This window comes from Nicotiana sylvestris, chromosome 12 (assembly GCF_000393655.2).
Source record: "Nicotiana sylvestris chromosome 12, ASM39365v2, whole genome shotgun sequence".
NCBI lineage: Eukaryota > Viridiplantae > Streptophyta > Magnoliopsida > Solanales > Solanaceae > Nicotiana > Nicotiana sylvestris.
Window position 1 is genome coordinate 600828 of NC_091068.1, and position 12492 is coordinate 613319.

Genomic DNA, 12492 nt, shown 5'->3' on the forward strand with positions numbered 1-12492 from the left:
AGACAGTGAATTTAACGGTTTACTAGTAGGAAATGACCATAAATAGAAAATTTGCTATAAAATAAAAAAGTTAGCTATAGAAAATAATAATTTAAAAGGGTTTTTATTTATAATAAATAGGGTGTAAAGTTTTGCTATAGGAGGTAAAATTTCCTTTAAGAATTAACTTAAATAGCCAGTAAAATAGCGGGCAAATATGTACTATATGTATAATTTATATATAATTGTATATAATTATGAAATAATCTATGTATACTGATTAGAATAATAAATAATAACTTCGATCGGCTATTTATATAAAGATCTCTTATAAAAGGTAGAAATGATACGGTAAGCCGCTTTGAGCATCCATATTTAAAATATACTTAATTTCTAAAAGATATAAATTTAGCCAATTTTGATATATATAAAAAAATGATTGTTCATGTTGTTGTTATTTTTTCTTCTCCTTCTTCTTTTTCAGATATTTAGGTCAACTTCACACCTTCGAGTTTGAACTTAAGCTAGGCCAATTTGGTGTTGCATAGTAGCACCAAAAAAATTATTTATTTTAAGTATTTGGTGTGAAATTTTGACGCTCCCTATTGAAGAGGACTTCATAGGTAGCACAAATTGATTCTTAAAAGAACTTGTTAATATACAGAGAAATTCATTTACATAATTTGTCCTAAATCCCAATATAGCTTTCCTTTAGTTCTAGTGAGGATAGAAAAGTTTATATGTAAAGGACTAGAAAGAAAAGCATTTACAAGATACATATTTCAAATCACATCTTATTGGCTAACTGAGGATATAAACAAACAACTTGACATACTCGAAACCGGACCACATTCCAGTATAGTTCTTATTACAGATAAAATACACCTGAAATATAAATATGGACCCAATGTATAAAGCAAAATCCATGTGACAAAACATTACAATAGTTGCAAAATGCATAGTTTCAGGCCTCTACAAGGCCATTTTCTGTGTAGAAATGACACCAGGTGCCACTCTATAGGGCTGCTATTTAGGAATTAGTCAGTTTTTCAGTTCAATTTTTCGGGACAAAAATGTTTTGAAGTGTCCCGAAGTTAAGATTTTTAGTTTAAAATTTCATGACAAAATAATTACTGGCTAATCTCTAAATATCATTCCTGAGAATGGCTATATCTGCAATTGCCCCATTTTCTATTGCATTTCGGACAATGCTTTCTCGAGCTGGCTCCATTTTTGCTCCATCGTACCATTATAGCCAACTGACATTCTTATCAATCCAGGCGAAATCCCAGCCAATTCCTTCTCTTGGTTATTCATTTCACTACTAGTACTACTGCCCGAACATGACATAAGTGTCTCATAATAGCCCAAACTCACAGCCATGAACCCAAATTGTGTGCAATTTTGCAAAACATTCATCAAACGGTTTGCTCTTTCCTCAGTTCCCATGTCCAGACACAAAATTCCACCGTAGCCGTAGTTTTTATTCGCCATGGACTTGAGAAGGGCATTATCTGGGTGATTTTCTAGACCTGGGTAAATGACTTTGAGCCCGAGATTCATCATTCTAGTAGCGAAAATGAGTGCTCGATCGCAATGCTCTTTCATTCTTAGGCCTAAGTGGGGCAGTCTTTCTGACAGTTCGAACGCGACCTTCGCGTTCATGGTTGGGCCTAGTAGCATCAGTGCACCTTGACGAAGATCCATCATCGAGTTCACCAGACTTGCCGGTCCACAAACCGCACCTATGTATTTTTGCAACATATTATAACATTGATCTTAATATATAGAGGAGCATTTAGGATTTTATGTCAATAATGTCCATTATATGTACTACAACAACAACAACAACAACCCAGTATAAGCTCTTGAGAAGACTCGAACTCGCAACCTCTTGGTTGGAAGTGAGAGTTGTTTACCATTAGAGCAACTCTCTTTTCTATTACCTATAAATTTAGAGTACATATATCATTGTTCAATATAGGTAGATTAACATTGTATATTCTATTACCTTGTGACATTGAAAAGAAATTCAGTACTTCAACGCAAAATATCAAATATTCTAGAAAAGGGATAAATAACAAATTAGGTGAAATAAAAATAAGACTAGAACAACATTTAAATAGTTGAAATGGATATTTAAGGAGTAAGATTGGGGTGAAATTCAAAAATAGCCAGATTTACTAGTGGTAATTGAAAAATAACCACAGTTTCAAAAGTAATCAAAATTTAGCCACTTTTCATGTAAAGATAAATCTGAACGAAAATACTGTTCAAAATCCGAAAAATATTCCAACAAAATATAATGGAACTCTAGTATATTATACTGAACTGGAGTTCCAGCATAATATACTTGTCCAACATAATATGTTGGAAGTTCATACACATGTAATTCAATCTCCAGTATATTATGCTGAAACTTTCCGTATTACAACAAAATAATGGCTATTTTTCAATGACTTTGCAAACGCTAGTTATTTTTTAATTACCCGTTTGAAAACTTACTAGCCTGTGTTATTTTCACGATTGTGACTTTGACAGGTCTAAAGAAAAAAAGCGTACGAGCATCACATACTATCAATCAAGATTTAGAGAATCCTAGGATGTCTGATATATTGTCCTTATTATGCTCACATATATTGTAAGTCCAATAAAACAATATTAGGACAAAACTAATGGAGTACCTTTTTCAATTAATAAAGCAAGTGATGATTAATCTTTATATGAAAACAAATACTCCATCCGTTTTAAGTTATGTGAACCTATTTTTTTTGTGGTCTGTGCCAAAAAGAATGACTCATTTCCTTATTTGGAAATAATTTACCTTTATGCAATGATTTATAGACACACAAAATATATGTGTCTGATTTTACACGACAAGTTCAAAAGTCTTCTCTTTTTTCTTAAACTCCGTGCCATGAATCACATCAACTTAAACGGGGAGTAGGAACTAACATACAAAACGGTTCACGAGACGTGTAACTATTGCATGAAGAAATATGATAGACGTGAAAACAAGGACCACATGATAAAGGGTAACATACTAAGATATACCTGCAATGACATCGGCACCACCGCTAATATATTTAGAGATACTATGAACAACGACGTCGGCTCCCAACCTCGCCGGAGACAACACCATCGGAGCAAACGTGTTGTCCACTACCACCGTCACCCCCTTATCATGCGCTATCCTACACAACTCTGGAATGTTCGAAACCGTCAACGTCGGATTTGAAATTGACTCAAAATACAACACCTTCGTTTTCCCTTTCACAATTGCTTCATTAATCATATCAAAATCCCTAATGTCCACAAACGACGTCGTTATATTAGACGTCCTCGGTAAAAAATGCGTGAGCAAAGCATGTGTCCCGCCGTACAAGGAACGGGAGGCCACCACATGGTCCCCCGAGCTACAGAGCTGGAGCATCACGGATGCGATAGCTGACATGCCCGAGGACGTGCAGTAGGCGGCCTCGGTACCCTCTAAGGCCGCCATGAGGCGGCCCAAGTTGAGGACGGTAGGGTTGAAATGACGGCTATAAATGAAGAAATCACGGTCAGGGCCGAGTTCGCCCGCAAACATGCGGCTCAAAGTCTCCGGGTCCATGACGGTGAATGTGGCGGAGGCTTCGATGGACATGTTGACTCCGCCATGTTCGCCAAATTCGTGGCGGATATCTGCTAACGCCGCCGCTGGATCCTCCCATATGAGGTGGTGCTTGAAGTCGTCACGATGATCATGTTCATCGGAAGCCGATCTCTTCTGGTTTGAAACGATCGCATTTTGTTGTAATTTATCCGCCATGTATAAGATGTACAATTACTTGATTTGGGTGAAAGAGAGATAAAAACGATCGTTTCCAACTAGAAGATTGAAGAATAGTTTTACGTTACATTGATGAGGAAAATAAATAGGAAGCTAATTATGTGGATATTAACAAAAAGAAATTAAAAGAAAACAAGGGCAGTCTCCTATTTTTTTTATTTTTTTTTGGTAATTAGCAAAGAGTTTCTTTAACTCTTGTCTTTACTTTCTTTTTCTTCTTAATTTAGTTTACTGCCTTAATTATTATTGCATGGCACGAGATTTAAAGATACGACAATTCATACGTAGAAATTGTACGTTGGTCATCATGAAATTTTAGTTTACGTAAATATTTTTTTCTTTCTGTTTTAGGCATTTCTATCCTGGAAACAGCCTCTCTGCCCCCCGAGGTAGAGGTAACGTATGCATACATATTACCCTCCCCGGACCCCACTTGTGAGATTACACTGGGTTGTTGTTGTTGTTGTTTTAGGCATCTCTATATAGATACAACAAGAAAAATGGAGTAAGAAAAAAGCAATTGTTAGGTGGCAAAATCAGACGTTCATGCCGTAACAACATTAATGGTACTTGTGGCTATTATGGTGGTTCTTACGTACAAGTAAGCCTTGCAGAGAAAGAAATAAAGACTATATGGCATATAGTCCACATTTCTCACGTGCTTTGGTATACTGCATTTGGGACGCCTAACTAGAATTTGAGTCCTATATATAAAGAAGTCCTAAACCTTGAAATTGTTGCTTTGTTATTTCTTTATATATTATGTACTTTTGTGTATCACTTAAGACAAGTATATACTCCCTCGATTTGCTCATTTTTAGTTGTCAATAGACTTTGCACCCATTAAGAAATAATAAATGAAGTATATTTTTAACTATAATATTTATAATAATAATAGTATTTTAAAATGTCTTGATAAATAATTTGGAAAATAAACAATTAATGATAAAGGTAAAACAAGAAAAAAGATGTAAACATTTTATGGCAAAGAAGAAAACAACGGACAGGCAGTCGTGTTCTTTTTCTAAATTCTGCAGTTTCATTTTTAAATGAAACACGTAAAGCAAGTAATTTTTAACTTCACTTCCTAAATTCTGCATTTTCATTTTTCTTCTGCGGAAGAAGAAAGTTTAATAATAAATGATTACGGAAAGCTACAGGCAGTCGTGTTTTTTTTTTTTTTTTCATTTACTAATTTTTTTTCTTTTCTCTTATTTTATATTGTGGGTGTATTATATTTTATACAAACAAATAGTGATGTTGCATATGTTTCGAAATCCTACTAACTATAGCTAGCTGCTACATATATGTTAAAAAAAACTTCAAAGTCATATATTCCGCCATCAGCTCCTTGATCTTGGTTGCCGAGGACATCTGATATCGCTTATTTCTTCTTCTTGGTGTAAATACGCTAATGGCTCTGATACCATAAACGACAATAACTATCTACTCATAATAAAATTCATCAAACATATATAATGTAATATGACCAATATTTTGGCTAGTGGAGTCCATCTCATATAAGCATAAGCATATTTACAAAATAGAATTTGTTGGCAATATTCTTTGGGACCCAAAAGTATTGCATTGTGTGGTGAATATCATTTGCACAAGTTGTATCTTTTCTTTTACAGCTTTGAGGTCAAGGCTTTTCTGCCTATAAAAGGAAAGGCCATTAGTTCATTTTAAATATACCAACAAGACTTGAGTCTTCATTTCTTGTTTCTTTCTCTCCTTCTTTATTGAGAGTTGTTTGTAAGAGAGTTGAGTGTTGGAAAATACTTGTGTGATCCCCATTTTAAATTTACTCTAATTTTGTATGTTCTTTTGTACTCTTGTTGCTATAGTGAATTTGCTCATCTCCACTTGTGGACGTAGGCCACTTTGACCGAACCACGTTAAATTTGATCGAAGTGCAAACTTCAAAATGTGGAAATTAAAGATGAAAGCTATCCTAATTCAAGATGGCTTAGATTTGGCACTGTAAGGAAAGGAGAAGAAGCCAGATAAAATGACGGACGAGGAGTTTGTCGTCATTGACAAAAAAAGCAAAAGCAGGTACTATTTTAAATCTCTCAAATGAAGTTTTGCGTGAAGTTGCTGCAGAAAGCTCAGCCAAAAGTATATGGGAAAAGCTGAAAACCTTGTATATGAAAAGAACAATAGAAAACCGGCTTTACGTAAAGCAAAAACTCTACACTTTTCATATGGTTGAAGGTACCTCTATAATTACACATCTTGATACTTTTGATTCTCTTCTTATGGATTTAAGTAACATAGATATTAAAATCAAAGATGAGGATCAAGTTGTGTTATTGCTTATTTCCTTACCCCAGTCGTTTAAACATATAAGAGATACTATGCTTTATGGAAAGAATAATATCTCTTATAAAGATATCAAATCTATTTTGAAATCAAAAGAATAAATAGATAGAGATATTACTGGGAAAACTAGTGGGAACTAAGGGAAAACTTGTTCATAAGAGGTAGATCCAATAAAAAAGATTCAAGTAGCGAAAGACCTAAGTCAAGGTCAAAATCCAGATATAGAAATGTCATGTGCAAATACTGTCATAAGAAAGGTCACATTATTTCTGAATGCTTTAAATTGAAAAACAAAGAAAAGCATACAGAAAAGAAAATTGACACAAAAATACTGACACTGCCGAAATAAGTATAGTTGCAGATGAGACTGAGGGAACTATTCTTTTAACAACTAATAATAGTTTCAAATCTAACAATGAGTAAATTTTATATTCGGGTTGTTGTTATCATATGTGTCCCAAACGGAATTTATTTACCACATATGAATCTATTGGAAGTAGAGTTGTCTTTATGGGCAGTAATGTTGCCTGCAAAGTTATTGGAAAATGTACTGTCCGAATCAAAATGCACGATGGTGTGGTGAGAACTCTCACCGATGTTATACACGTTCCTGACTTGAAGAAAAATCTCATCTCTTTGGGCACTGTAGAATGTCTTGGGTGTAAGTACATAGGTGAATATGGAGTTTCAAACATTTCTCATGGTGCTGTTGTGATCATGAAAGCATGCAGATCTAGTACATATACTCTATTGGGATCTTCTGACATCACCAAATTGTGGTATATGAAATTGGCCCATATGAGTGAAAAAGGTCTTTACACCCTCAGCAAAAGAGGTCTCTATGTGGCCAAAGTACCGAAAATATTGAGTTCTATGAACACTATGTGTTTGGGAAGCAGAAAGAGCCAGCTTCAAATCTCCAGCAATTCATAGAACAAAAGCTACTTTGGATTACATTCATTCAGATCTTTGAGGTCCTTCACGTACCCCATCAAAAGGTGGTGCCAGGTATATGTTAACTTTCATCGATAATTATTCAAGGATAGTTTGGATTTATTTTCTGAAAAATAAAAGTGATGTTTTATTAATTTTAAACAATGAAAAGTTTTGATTGAGAAGCAAACAGGAAACCAGGTTAAGCGGCTTAGAACAAATATTGTCTTGAAATTTTGTAATAATGTATTCAACGAATTTTACAAGAATGAAAAAATTGCTCGATACCGTACTGTGAGAATGACACCTCAATAAAATGGTGTGACAGAAAGGATGATGAAAAGGGCTCGCTGCATGATTTCAAATGTTGGATTGATAAACACCTTTTGGGTAAAAGCTATCTCTATAACTTGTTATATTATCAACCGTGCTCCTTCTGCACCCTTGAACTTCAAGACTCCAGAGGAAATGTGGTCAGATACTCCTCCTAATTATTCTGATTTAAAGATATTTGGTTGCCCTGCATACATGCATGTAAATGATGGAAAATTAGAGCCAAAGGCTAAAAAGTGCATTTTCCTTGAGTATGCATTTGGGGTGAAAGGATATCAACTATGGTATCCTAATCCCAAGGAACCAAAATTTATATTATCAGAGATATAACCTTTGATGAATCCTCCATGTTACATTCCAAAAAAAAGTCTTCTAGTTCTTGTAATATGGATAAAGGTAAGAGTGCACAGAAGAAGGTGGATGTTGAGATTGGCATTCCTTCTAAGCCAAGCTCACCAACTTTGGAGCAAAATACAGTTGAAACTCCTGACGTTGAGCCAAGCTCACCAACTTTGGGATTAGTTAGAGTATTTACTCTAATTTTGTGCGCTCTTTTGTACTCTTGTTGCTATAGTGAATTTGCTCCTCTCTGCTTGTGGACGTAGGTCACTTTGATTGAACCACGTTAAATTTGTATCTTCTTTATATGCTTTAATTGCCATTGTTATATTGTCATTATAACATTATTTGGCTAAATTTCGCACTATCCGGGTTCCGATCGTAACACGTAAAAACATATATACAAGAGCTTTCTTAGAATAAGACCCCATATGACCAAGGATACACGATAAACAGGTATGTATGTATGTATGTATGTATGTATGTATGTATGTATGTATGTATGTATGTATGTATATATATATATATATACATATATACATACATACAAAGACCCCATATGACCAAGGATACACGATAAACAGGTATGTATGTATGTATGTATGCATATGTATGTATGTATATATATATATATATATATATATATATATATATATATATATATATATATATAGAGAGAGAGAGAGAGAGAGAGAGAGAGAGAGAGAGAGAATAAGACCCCATATGACCAAGGATACACGATAAACAGGTATGTATGTATGCATGCATGTATGTATGCATGCATGTATGTATGTGTATATATATATATATTATTAATGTGGATGTTATGCAAAGTCTCATAGACAGGTGGCTACTGTTTTGAAAAGTGTCTAGTAAACAATAAAGGAACCGGAAAAATAACTAATTAAGCAATCACGAAATAATTAAAAAACCTAAACAAAATAGTAAACGCATAATAAATAAACCAAGTAATAAAACTAATTGTAAAAAAAAATAGTACCTTAAATTGTAAAAATACAAGTAACCAGTTGATGAAGACCATACAAGCCGTGTTTGTGTGCAAGAAAATTGATGAAAAACAAGCTTCATATCACCAAGGAAAGAAAGTACGCAAAATATATAATAAGCTACACTAAATTAACAAGGGAAATATTTTACTCCATTATTCATTTGCTTTCTCTAAGTACTTTTGCTTTTCTTCCTCACTCATAAAAGCAGTAATTGGAAAAGACTTTCCAATTCCCATAGGAGTCTTGAAATAAATCTTTTTTGAAGCAGGATCTTCAATGCTCATTTCAACAATTGGCACCCAAAGAAATAGTTGCTTACTCTTAACACCAGTCATTTTTTTCATCTTACATTTCTCCACATATGCAGTTACCTCAATAGCATAACTTACTAGGGTTTTTGTTGCAGCAAAATAATGTTCGTATGGCGCCTTTTGTTTCATCCATACAAATCCTGTTTCGCGAACGTATCCACATTCTTCAAGATCTTTAAGAGGAAGAACTCCTTTTGGAAACCCTAAATCTTGTAGCATTTCTACTGAATGACGGTAGCATTCTTCAGCTCCATACACAATTTCTGCTCCTGCGCGTTCATCTTCGTGTGATTTTTGAAGATCACTAGCCATTTTTGCAATTGAATCAGATAGGAAAGAACGTATGTACGTAGGATATTGTAATATGGTTCAGCAACTGAGGCTTATTATATGGTTAAATTGTTGGCTGGAATTAGTTGAGCTAGAAAAGTTTTGGTCGAAAGAGCTGCTTACCTAACGCTAAACAAAAAAGAATATTGTGCCAAATTGCTAGCCACTTTCCCAATTAAGCAGTTGTGCACGACAAAATTTTCAGACTCGCCAATCCCATGATTATACAACTAATTGGGCATTTTAAAGGGCTTTTTTCACTTTTAGCTCGCACCAGAAACTATTTATATTCGGTAGCTGAAAAAAGTATATATAAAATTTGTATAATTTTTGTATATAATATACAAAACGTATATATGTCCAAAAATTATATATTTTTCGACTATTATTTTGAGAGCGGCTATACAATGTCATTTTTCCCATTTTAAATTGTCACTTTATTGGGCTTCCATAAGCCTACTCAAAGAATACATATACATATATGTTACGAATATGATATATATAATAGTAAAAATTGCACGGGACGCCCTATTTGATCGCTCACATTTAACGACAAAATAGCACGGTATAGCCAGTTTTCGGACTGGTCATTCAAAAATAGCCAGCGTTTACGAAGTCAATGAAAAATAGCCACTATTTTGCTGCAACAGAGACCGATCCAGCATAATATACTGGAGTTCGGTGCACCTGTGTATGAACTTCAGCATATTATGCTGGACCGATATACTTTGCTGACTCCAGTATAATATACTGGAGACTGGAGTACCGGTGCTCCAAACTCCAGTATATTATACTGGACAATTATACTTGCTGGAACTCCAGTATATTATGCTGGAGTTCTAGTGTACTTATGCTGGAACTCCATCATATTATGCTGGAGTTCCAGCATACTTATCCTGGAACTCCAGTATAATATGCCGGAGTTCAAGTACACATACTTATGCTGGAACTCCAGTATAATATACTGGCGTATCTTCCGGGTTTTGAACAGTGTTTTCGCTCAGATTTATCTTTACATGAAAAGTGGCTAAATTTCGATTACTTTTGAAACTGGGCTATTTTTGAATGACCCGTTGTAAATCTGGCTATTTTTGAATTTCTCCCCCATTTAACATATACCCATTTTTTTAAAAAACTTTTAACTTGTACCCACTTTTAAAATAACTTCAGCCCCCTTTCTCCTCCTCCTTCTCCTCCTTCGTTTTCTTCCTCTTCTTCTTGCAAACAACCACAAATGTTCACAAACTGTCTGGTAGTTGAATACTTGAAGGAAACTATCACAAACGTTCAAGAAAACTGTCTATTCCTGTTTTTATGTATTTCTATGTAGTTGAATAGTTGAATACTTGAAGGAAAATGGAAGAAAAGACTCCTTTTAGAATTACATGCAAATTCAGGCTTAGCAGGTATACATATTGGTCTAAGTATTTCAATATGTATGCAGAATTATTTTTTTCTTTTTCTGCAACTGAAACTTTTGATCGACTTGTGAAATTTAATAGAGAAGGAATATTTAAGGTTCTTTATCAGATACCCATATTGGAACTTTCAAAAACTTCAGCTCTAGAGCTGAAGTTCTCCAGTTACAAAACAAAAATTTCAGCTCTAGAGCTGAACTTCAGGCCCGTCTACTAGAATGCTGAAGTTTTGTGTGATTGTCTTTGCTACTTCAGCCCCGTATGCTGAAGTTATGCGAAAAAGCTGGTATGCTTGCAATTTTTTTTTGCAAAGCGGACACAAGTTAAAACGTGACACAAAAAGCGGGTATAGATGCAAATGCAAATAGGGAATCTTAAAGAAATGTCCCAAAAAAATCCTAACTTACCAACCTCTGGCCATTAATCATAGACTTAGCAACACTAGCCAAGCACATATAAAAATTAAAAACCCAAAGAAATAAGGTTCTTTTGCTCCAAGAATCATACACAAAGATCTCCTTCCATATTTTTAAGTGTGATTAGCAATATTAGTTGCAAGACGGAAAGAAAATTTCAAGGGTGAGGTAGCAAATAAGGTGATAAAATACAAATATATATATATATATATATATATATATATATATATATATATAAGATTCCAAATATCTAAGCAAAAAAGGACTTTTTTCAATGGGTATGGCTGAGATTCATTGAAAACATATAGATGAATGAATATACAAAATTTGAGAAAGATTGGAGGTGATTTGGATTGAATTTGTATCAAAATTCATAGTTAAAATCGAGTTCAAAAAATTCTTCTGGGACACATGTATCTCACACGCAGGTATTCATGGATATACATGTGATACACATTTGACACAAATATGATACATATGTGGTACACAGTGTGATACACCTATCTTTTTTTATGTTAATCTTCTACTTCGAATTTTCAATTCAAACCATCTCAAAACTCCACCAAATCATCCCAAGACTGAGATTTAAGCTCCTTAAGGTGTATCCAATCTGTTCTAATAATACTCACTTAAAAGAAAGCAAAAATTTAACTCTTTTTGGTTACAAATAACTAATTGGCTAATATTAGTAATATTTTATGAATTGACCAATTTTTATAATAAGTTACTTATAAATGGACATAACTGATATTTTCCCCGTATATAATATCCACAGCCTAATACCGGGTATTCTACTCGTTTGAAGCCTGGTCATGTACGATCTAAAATGTCTTAATTTTCCATGTTTTGTTTCCATTGAGTTTCCTATATACCATTCTCAACCTCCTTCAACACAAATTATAATCTTGTTAACATACTCGAAAGACTTTATTCCCACGTATTTTGCACAAGAGAACAATAATTCCACCATTGATATCCATTAAAAAGTTTTTAAACTTTGAATTCGAATTTGGATTTTCAAAATATATTATTTATTTGAATTGGGTGATGTTACAAATAATTGGGAATTCTCTCTAGGTCTCTCTCTATCTCTCAATCCCTAATTCCAGTAATGTAAAGCAAAGGAAAAGAGAGCAGCAATTCAACCATTGACAGACATTAAAAAGCTTTGAAGCTTTGAATTCGAATTGGATTTTTAAAAATCATTATTTATTTGGATTGAGTGTTGCTGCAAACAATTGAGAATATGGTTTGAAGTTTATATCT

At 34.0% G+C, this 12492-nt stretch overlaps 2 protein-coding genes across 2 annotated transcripts; both read right to left on the bottom strand.

Annotated features, from left to right (window-relative positions):
* Positions 1-757: 757 nt before the first annotated feature.
* Positions 758-3864, bottom strand: LOC104233985 (methionine gamma-lyase-like). The gene is made up of 2 exons (XM_009787468.2): positions 3034-3864; positions 758-1724 (listed from the first exon to the last, which is right to left on the bottom strand). Exons 1-2 carry the CDS (start codon positions 3788-3790, stop codon positions 1171-1173), a joined length of 1311 nt encoding a protein of 436 aa, XP_009785770.1. The 5' UTR covers positions 3791-3864; the 3' UTR covers positions 758-1170.
* Positions 3865-8903: 5039 nt separating this feature from the next.
* Positions 8904-9374, bottom strand: LOC104233984 (uncharacterized). The gene has a single exon (XM_009787467.2). The coding sequence runs from the start codon at positions 9372-9374 to the stop codon at positions 8904-8906; it is 471 nt and encodes a 156-aa protein (XP_009785769.1).
* Positions 9375-12492: the final 3118 nt, after the last annotated feature.

Coding starts and splice junctions, on each gene's coding strand:
- LOC104233985 (XM_009787468.2), bottom strand. CDS start 3,790: ATGGCGGATAAATTACAACAAAATGCGATCGTTTCAAACCAGAAGAGA. Junction 1,725..3,033: donor TGGTGCCGATGTCATTGCAG/GTATATCTTAGT, acceptor AAAAATACATAG/GTGCGGTTTGTGGACCGGCA.
- LOC104233984 (XM_009787467.2), bottom strand. CDS start 9,374: ATGGCTAGTGATCTTCAAAAATCACACGAAGATGAACGCGCAGGAGCA.